Raw genomic sequence first — 9,185 nt, forward strand, 5'->3', positions numbered from 1 at the left:
TAAACGGTTAACATGTTGATTAGAGTTTGAATTTTAATAACGTGTGTGAAAAAAAAATTGTTGAGAGGGAAAATTATTTTAATTATCTTTTATATCACACACCGAAAAAGATAATCTCCAACGATACCCTTGAGTAAAAGAATGGAGTCAGGTGGAGGAGGGGGGAATCAACTAGTCCCTAGCTATGCTTGTTTAGGCAAATTTTGGGAAGAAAGGGTATTGAAGGAACGATTATGGTGAGACGATATCATTTTCTGTTGTTTGATGGACACAAAAAAAGGTAGTGACTGATTAAAACCGTGTGGGTCTTCTTACATAACTTTCTATGCTACTACGCAAGGACAACGCCAAAAATACAATTTTATCTGTAAAACACAGTGAACTTTTACCTCATTTCTCTTCGTGCCATCATGTGTAAAACTATATATAATTATTCATTTTTTTTCCTCCAATTTTGCTTTTCAATTCGATCAAACAAAGAAAATATTTTCCCTCTTATTTTCTGTTCATTCTCTATCTAAACAGTGTAAATTTCTTTCCATTCTATCTTTGATTATTCTTCTTTCTATTCCTTCTTTCCTCATTCAGAGTGTAAGGTCATATTTAAGATTCACAGTATCTGGCAACAGGGACCATGCATTCAAGTACTGAATTTGAACTTTTTCCCAACTTGAAAATATTTTATTTGAAGCAATTCTATTAATAAAAACTGCAGATTTTCCCCATTTACTTATTTCTTTCCAAAACTTATATTCACCCTAAGTAAGCTTCCACTTGATTTATTGGCAACCAAATAAATAACATGGAATGAAATTTTAAAACAAGCAAAAACTAGTTTAGCCCGAGTTCAACTCAAGCGAGGCATAACTCTGTCCTCAGTTTATATATATATATATATATATATGGTCTCGTGAGTCATCCGATCATACTTTCCCTTTCATTTTATAGTACATATAATCATATACCATGTTTGGAAATGGAAAAAAAATAAAGAAAATCAGAAGCCTAAAATTCAAATTTTACAAAAGTTATAGTAAAGACAAATACAGTAATTGACATCAAAAGACAGTAGCTGGGAACAAGTCCTCAATTCTTGGTGCTGGCTATTTGTAAATAAAAAGAGAAGCCATATCCACAAAAGCCTGATATCCATGACTCCTGCTTCTAGTGAGAGAAGTTCAGTAATCTTCATTGTTCTATGGGCAGCATGAGCAGGCAGGCACAAAACCAGTATAGTACTGGTCAATTCGATTATTTATCTTTTTATATAAGTTTCCACTCTGAAACAGCAAGAAATTGTAATGAAGTTCTTAGGCTCGTGATCCAACCAAAAAGAATGATATAATCAAAGACATAAGCTTTGCGGTTAAGTCAAAATAAACAGCAGAAATGGGAACTCCAAACTGGCTAATATCAAAATTTAGTAGTTTACAAGATATTGTACACCACGCAAATATAATATTTCTACAAAGACTAAAATGTAATTTGCTTTTCGAATTGGAAGCTATTACCTGTAGTTTATATGGATTATGTATCAAAGCCAAGCAACGGTAGAATTTGCCAATTTAGCCTAAAAAAAGGTAGAATTTGCCAGCTTAGCCAGCCTCAAGCAACATTAATATACCCGGCTTCAATCATTTCTCAACAAGAATATACAAAACCAGCGGGCAGCAGGTGCAATCTTTGTATTTTATACTTTTAAAACAAAACCGATCTTGCAGATCCCACCTTTGATTGAAAAAGAATTTTTACATTTTATTTTTTGGATTCATCAAAGGCCATACACTAAGATAGTCTTAATCTATCTTATTCTCAAAATTTTCACTATACTAGTAGCTCCCAATAGAATTTTGACCAAAACTTTATAATGAAGTATGAAATTCTTAATAATATGAAAATCTGTTTCAAAAGAAAATTACAACAATCAATAATGACTGAGCAAAACTTAACCAAAAAGAACTTTATTTTTCAAACAACTAGTCTGCTACATCCTGTTCCTGTGGCTGTGAGGGTAATAGCAAATTCAGCACCTACATCATACTGAATTGCAGCCTATCTCTACCTGTGATGTGGGTTTTGCCAATTCCCCGATAGATGTGGCTTAATAAGTAAAGTTTAAATATCTTATGGCTTGAAGGTGCATATATCTATGCAACAAAAATTCCTTACTAGCTTTTAAACTAATTATCTCAAAATTTCAGCAAATCTAAATGCATGTAGCAGGTGCATATACAGGAAACCAAACAGACATATATATGATAAGCTTGTGAAGAGATGTGATGGGCAAAAGAGGTTTATTAATTGATAAGCTCGTGAAGAGTTTTTAATGCACTTTTTACGTGCATATAGGTCATGTTTGTTTCAAATTTTCAGCAAGATAACTGTTTTTCTTTTAAAAACTTTCACCAAGATTAAAATATAACAATTATTTCTTCAAAACAAGTTAATCTAACACGAAAGTCTTCCAAACACTAAACCTAATAGACAACCAACATAGTTACCCTAGCAACGGACCTGAGTCTATACTAGGTGTTAGGTTCAAATTTCATTACCAACTATAGTAAAAAAAAAATAGAGCAAAAAGCAACAAATTTTCAACATCTCTAAGATGAATTAATGAGGCTATCCAAATATTTCTCAAAAATCTCCCTTCCTCCAAATATTTGTTAAAAGTGGAAAGCTCTGAAAATTGGAGGGGTAGAAAAGGAAAAAGACAATAAACAACAGACAAACTTCCTTTTGGGTCCCACAACACAAACAAGAGATCAGATAGATAAACACAATGATAGCCAAAAAGACGTAACTTATCCACAATACACACACCATCAAATCTGGACAATATCTATCTTCAATTTTCTTCAGATTCTAACAATGGTAGATTAAAAAAAAACCTAAATTTCTGCAACAAATAATTAAGCAATATCTCAAAGTTTTAATTTTTGTGTTTCTTACCAGGGAGATCCTTACGTGGCGTAGCGTAACAGAGAATAGAACGCCCGAGAACGGAGAGAGAGGAAACGACGCCAGCGACGTAAAACACCATAACCAATCCGAGAACCCACGGCATCAGCATGAACCCGATGAAGAAAGTCACCGATCCACACAGCATCAGCGCCACCGAAATCCCTAGCAGTAGCGACGCGAACCCCGCCGGAGTAATCTGCGCCCCCGCCGGCGAACGCCTCGCCGGAGGCTCCGGCACGATCGACGGTGACCGGAGAAGGTTGAAGACCAGAGCCGAGAGCTCACAGAAAACCCTAGATTGCTGATCTTCCTGTCCTCTCATGGTGTCTTTGTATCAGAGGAAGAAGAAAAAGATGTAACAATAATAATAATAGGGAGAGGAATAGGATAGAAAAGGAAGGAGATGAAAATTAAACGTGTTGTTGTTTTGAGGAAATCAGGAAATGGAAGTATTTGCAGAAAGAAGAAAGAAAGATGTAAATGAATTATGTTTGCATTTGGGGATTCGCGTTGCAAGTAATGACACGTTGTCGTTTTGCTTAGATTAAAGACGCAGAAGCAGAATAGAAAAGTTGAAGAAAAAGTGTTGCGTGACGTTAGGATTTTGGTTTTGAGGGATGGAGATGTGATGTGGTTGAATCATTTCACACGTCGCACGACCAATTAGGAAGATAATAGAGGGCTACTATTGTAATTATATTTTATTTTTAAAAACCATACATAATTGGATTTATATTTTTAAGGATGATTGAATGGGTCAGTTTTACCCGTTTTGGCCCATCCTATTATTAGTTCCCACAAATCAGGACAGGTTGCTTCATTTTTTATTCATGGGCTCAATAACAAGCTTTGTTAAGGGTTAGTTAACCAGTTTAGTCTGCCAAAAAGGAAAAAAAATGAGAACTGAAGAATAATTATAAATAAAAATGATTCATAAATCAGTATTGATTCCTAAATATAATACTATTTTTTCGATAGTAAAATTAAGTACAAACAGAAAATTATACATTTATTTTTTGTTTTCCTATTAAAAAATTATTGGCCCAATGAACTAGTTCGTGCATAGTTAAAAGCCAATTTTTTTGGCGGGTAAAAACAGGCTAATGAATTGACATCTCTGTCTCAATCCTTATAAGAAAGTAGGTTAACTAATTGGTCCGATAGGTCAAATTTGTTTTGCAACCCATATATTCATGTGAGTAAAATTTAAGCACTTATATCTTTAATTTTTGGGTGTTGTTAGGTGCACCCAGCATCACTTAAAAATGCCAAAAATGTTCCTCCAATATTTCGTTGTGCGGATCAAGTTGATCCGTGGAAAACTCGTGGATCAACTTGATCTGCGAAAGACTCATGCGGATCAACTTGATCTGCGAAAGACTCCTGCGGATTAAGTTAATCCGTGTAACACAGGCGGACCAAACACAGATCAAGTTGATCTGTGAGTTTTCCACGGATCAACTTGATCCGCAAGTTTTCCACGGATCAACTTGATCCGCAAGAGACTGAATTTTTTTAAAAAAGTTTAACTTTATTGAAACTTAATTTTAAATGGCATTTGTAATATTAGTTTAACATTTCTAATTTACTTACTTCCATTCATAATATGTCGATGAATTTCGAATGAATTTGGTATAAATTTCGGATCAAGTAATTTAAACATAATTGACAAAATAACACTAATATTATAAACTAATATTATTAATCAAAATAACTTAAAATATACAAAATGTTAAGTCAAATACATAGTCAAAAACTAATGATATCTAAAGTGTGAATAAACTATTGTTGATCCGGGCGGCGCCTATGTCGAGACCTCACATACACATTGCGGTCTTCTGTGACACCCCTGACAATCCTAAGGCATTTTTGGATGACCTCTTCATGTGTGGATGTGCCTGGCGCATTTAGATGTTGCTCCAACGCCTCCGCAATCGCATGGCAAGCCTTCTGTTAAATAGAAAACAAACGAATTATACAAATTAATTTTAAAATAATTGAAGTAAATGACATACATCTAACCAAATAGTAACACTTACCACTGCATGTCTGGGCTCGTCCGCATCAGGATCTGCATGTGTCGATGCCGATGTTGCCTCATGAGGGATATGACTGGGTTGCGTCACATATGCATCTCGAGAAGGATCCGTCTGTGGCGCAGTCATGAATAAATGCGATATGACGAAGAACCAGTCCATGTAATCAAGCGCACACTGACCTGGCACAACACATAGATCACCTACTGCTGCCAGATGGTCTGAGTAGTGCGTCCAAGTATCGTCCACGTCATCATATGACACCCATGAATGGACATGATGTGTAGGAATGCACTGGACGTAGTCGAACTGGAGCATAACCCTCTCCGGTCTGTATCTGACAACAACAACCCCCCGACGGAGCTGTCCCGAGAAGCGCGAAATCAGATGAAAGTCTTGCACAGGTCAGTGCTCTGCATATGGCATCCAACAGACATTTGGGATCCTTAAACGATCCAGGTGCTGCCTGTACGTCGCTGTAGATACCTTCTTCACAGTCTTCTTCGTCGCAATCCACCGACACACACGTGATGATACCTCGTCGTAGTCCAGATCAGTATTGCACTCCGCAACTGACGGAAAGTGCTTGTATATCCAACACTACAGGGTTTACACGAAAATCATACATGTTAATTAAATATACACTCATTAAAACATTTTTGTAAATAAATTATGAAATACATGTTAATTACCTGTAACAAGGTGATGTAACCAGCAAGCTGTCGGCTGGTGCTGAGACTGACATCATTAAGCTAATCGTACATATGGACGAGGCCAGCAGCTCCCCATGCATACCGCCCAGCAAGAGTAAGGTCACGCAGGGCCAGTAAGTGTGAGACATGAACATGGGTTACACTCTTATTAGCAAAAAAAGTGTAACCCAAAAGATGTAGAAGATAAGCGCGAGTGGCAGCTGTCCAGTACAGGCGTACATATGGTCCACCACATTGGCCTGTCTCGGCCATGACTACCTCTGCTGAGACCATCAGTAACTTAACCAATAGCATCACCGCCTCGTCGGTGCGCAGAGGCTGGAAGTCATGGAATGCGCTAACGATAGACAAATGGAAAAGAGACGCGGCATTGTCCAGTGTGATCGACATCTCCTCCATAGGAAGATGGAAACTAGAAGTCTCCCGGTGCCACCTCTCCACAAAGAAGGATATAAGTCCCTGATCACCGGTGTTTATTGAACACGTGATCAAAGGACTTAATCCTGTCCCAACAATCATGTCTTCAATTGCAGGAACAGGTCTACCCAAGTTATGCACCTTCCTCCCATGGGAGCATAACTTCAACTCAAGATGTTCCTGAATTGAAGTACAAAGGAACACATATTTTGTTCAAATAACGTCAATCAGTAACCAAAAACTCAAAAATAAAAATAAAAGTTAACTAACTTTAATCTTATAAATACCTGTCCAGACCATACGCTGCCCGCAACATGGTCAGCATACTCTGTAAGCACTGATGGGTCCCTGGGTCCACCAAGAAATCCCACAGGCTCGTCCCCGTTAGTCTCTGCACCGATATTCTGTGCGTCAGTCTCTACACCGGTGTCTTGTGCGGCAGCATCTACCATGGGCTCATCCCCAGTTACAACAGCCTTTGCCTCTGGTACCGTAGGCGAGTCCGTAGGTACCACAGGCACATAATCGTCAAGAATGACTGGTACCCGTCGCCTGCGTGCCGATGCAGTCGGCCATTGGCGCTGGGGAGCACCGTCAGTATCATCACCATCCCCTCCTCTCCCTATACCTCTGACACCAACCCTACCTAACGCACTGCCTAATCCTCTAGTCTTAACCATGATCTGCAAATGTTGTGCTATTAGACGCAAGCAAATTTGCCAAAGCAATTTCCTTTTTCTCATTTTCTAAACAAATGATGGGTGTTATACTTGTAGGTTATGATTTTGAATGTGTCTAAAAGGTGTGTTAATAAGCATTAACTACGCATTATGCTTGTTAACTAGGGATTATACTTGTTAATTAACAATAAAATCACTTTGGCCAAATAACCATAAAGGAACCATAAAGGAACTTAATTAACTAAATATGAGTTGAATGTGTGTGTGTTTCCTTTCTTTATTTGGGAGGAGAAGAAAACCTTACATTAATATCTACATGTGGTGATTATTATAGCATAACAGAAAGCATGATTAAGACCAAAAACTTCCCATTTTACTATCAGATAAGAAGAAGCGAGAAAGTGGTGGTGCATGTGGAAACAAGAATAACAATTAATAATAAGTGGTGGCCTTCCAATGGTGCTTGTTCCATAGTCAAGTGATTGAGGTTGACAAACACCAATTTGAAGGTGAATATGGGAAAACCTGACAATGATGATACTGATTGTGGAACTAGAAGTAGAAAGCAATAAGGAAATAACAACATGAAGAAAGTGTTGTTTCACACATAATTTGACAAGCTTTGATTACCTAATTGATCATAATTGGGTAACATCATGTTTGGCTTAATGTTATTTACACTATCATTATCCTATTGGAAATTAATTAGGTAAAATTACTAGTAGAACTAGTACAAGCCTAAGCAAGAATTGTTGCATTGTGATGGTAAAAGTACTAGTAGAACTAGTACATGCCTAATGAAACAAATCAAGAAAGATAGCCTAAGCAAGAATTGTTGCATTGTGATGGTTTTCGAAATTTGATTTGGTTTGGTTTCGAGAAATTTGGTGTTGTGTTTGGGTTTGGACTTTGGAATGATTATTTCTCCATCAAATGCTTATTCTTTCATGGTTAGTAGTTAATTGTTCTCTTTTGTTGGGATTTAATGTAATTGGTCCCTTTCGTGTGATTTCTACCTTGTTTCTATTCCAATTAAAGATTCTTATTGTTCTTCTTTTATGCTTAATGTTTGTTTTTAGCCTAATCAGTAAAGAGGAATGGTCATCAATAAAACCATTCTTCTTAATACAAGTATCTTGATTACACTAATTAATGAGTTTGATAGTGGTCATAAAGAGGACTGTTCTATTAATTTGCAACCATAAAGGGACTTAATTGAGTAAAAGCTCATTCAACTTTGTTTGTTGGCTATCTAACTTAGAATGGCATGGGAGCTATGCTTAAATACATGAATTTGGAAGTTACAAGTTGTTCTATACAGTGAATGCTGGATGTGAAGTACCAACAAAAACAACAATAAGGAGTATTGTAGTATTACAAGCTTTACTATTACAAACCAAGCTTAATGTGTGTTTCACATAAGCCTAAATGCCTAAAAAATAAGCATAAACCTTAATAAAAATCATTTTTCATAAAATATAACCTAATTGACAATTTTTAAAATTAAAAAATATTCTCAACGCTTCACGCGGATCAAGTTGATCCGCATTAATCCTACGGATCAACTTGATCCGCGTGAAGCATGCGGTAGAACTTCATTCGCATTCTGCTTGCGGATCATCTTGATCCGCATTAAGCTTCAACCTATGTGGATCATCTCACACTAATGCGGACCATCTACATTCACGTTATGCATATGCGGATCAACCACACACATACAACATCAATGGAAACACAAACACAGGAGAGTGACTTACCTCGACAATGCCGCAAGCTGAAGAAGAAGAACACGAACACAGCAAGGGACGTGACCTCAACAAGAAGTGGACCAACACACCACGACGGCGCAGGAATGCACTGGGTGAAGAAGCTTGTCGTGACAAAAAAGAAAGAAAGAAGAAGACGAAGCGGGAGCTGCGTGAGGAAGAAAGGAAGAAGAATGCCAAAAGTCGAAGAGAAAAACAAGCTGGGTGCACCAAAACCTTTTAAAAAAATGCCAGGAATAATAAAGTTTTTTTACATTTAAGTGCTGGGTGCACCAACAAAATTGCTGGGTGCACCTAGCAACATCCTTAATTTTTTTAATATATACAGGAAAAAATACCCAAAAAAAAACTACAAAACACCCGCACAAGGAAAACAAATTTCTCTAGCATCATTCAACAACAAGTCCTTAAAAAACGAAGGATAATGCTTAAGAATCACTAAGTCTACCCTCTCTGTATAAGCATAATCAGTAAGCTTGTCCACACATATATATTTTTATATATTTATGTGAGAAAAATTCAAGCACTCTTATCTTTGCATGTCACACATATATTTTGATTAATTTAAATATATTCTTTAGTATATATTATTTGGAAGTAATAAAATAT

General features: G+C 36.9%; 3 protein-coding genes across 4 annotated transcripts; all 3 read right to left on the minus strand.

Annotated features, from left to right (window-relative positions):
- Positions 1–841: 841 nt before the first annotated feature.
- Positions 842–3,625, minus strand: LOC114412840. 2 transcript variants are annotated; one of them, XM_028376915.1, is made up of 3 exons: positions 2,953–3,625; positions 1,512–1,570; positions 842–1,280 (listed from the first exon to the last, which is right to left on the minus strand). In XM_028376915.1, the coding sequence occupies exons 1-2, from the start codon at positions 3,284–3,286 to the stop codon at positions 1,566–1,568; spliced, it is 339 nt and encodes a 112-aa protein (XP_028232716.1). In that variant the 5' UTR covers positions 3,287–3,625; the 3' UTR covers positions 842–1,280; positions 1,512–1,565. The 2 variants fall into 2 exon arrangements, with proteins under 2 accessions (XP_028232716.1, XP_028232715.1); XM_028376914.1 differs by lacking the exon at positions 1,512–1,570 and having other exon boundaries at positions 2,953–3,621.
- A 1,121-nt stretch (positions 3,626–4,746) lies between these two features.
- LOC114411354 lies at positions 4,747–5,745 on the minus strand. Its single transcript, XM_028375059.1, has 4 exons — positions 5,713–5,745; positions 5,487–5,600; positions 5,004–5,363; positions 4,747–4,914 (listed from the first exon to the last, which is right to left on the minus strand). Exons 1-4 carry the CDS (start codon positions 5,743–5,745, stop codon positions 4,747–4,749), a joined length of 675 nt encoding a protein of 224 aa, XP_028230860.1.
- Positions 5,746–5,752: 7 nt separating this feature from the next.
- On the minus strand, positions 5,753–6,810 carry LOC114411355 (protein MAIN-LIKE 1-like). Its single transcript, XM_028375061.1, has 2 exons — positions 6,418–6,810; positions 5,753–6,310 (listed from the first exon to the last, which is right to left on the minus strand). Exons 1-2 carry the CDS (start codon positions 6,808–6,810, stop codon positions 5,753–5,755), a joined length of 951 nt encoding a protein of 316 aa, XP_028230862.1.
- Between the last annotated feature and the right edge of the window lie 2,375 nt (positions 6,811–9,185).

This window comes from Glycine soja, chromosome 5 (genome assembly GCF_004193775.1).
Source record: "Glycine soja cultivar W05 chromosome 5, ASM419377v2, whole genome shotgun sequence".
Lineage (NCBI taxonomy): Eukaryota > Viridiplantae > Streptophyta > Magnoliopsida > Fabales > Fabaceae > Glycine > Glycine soja.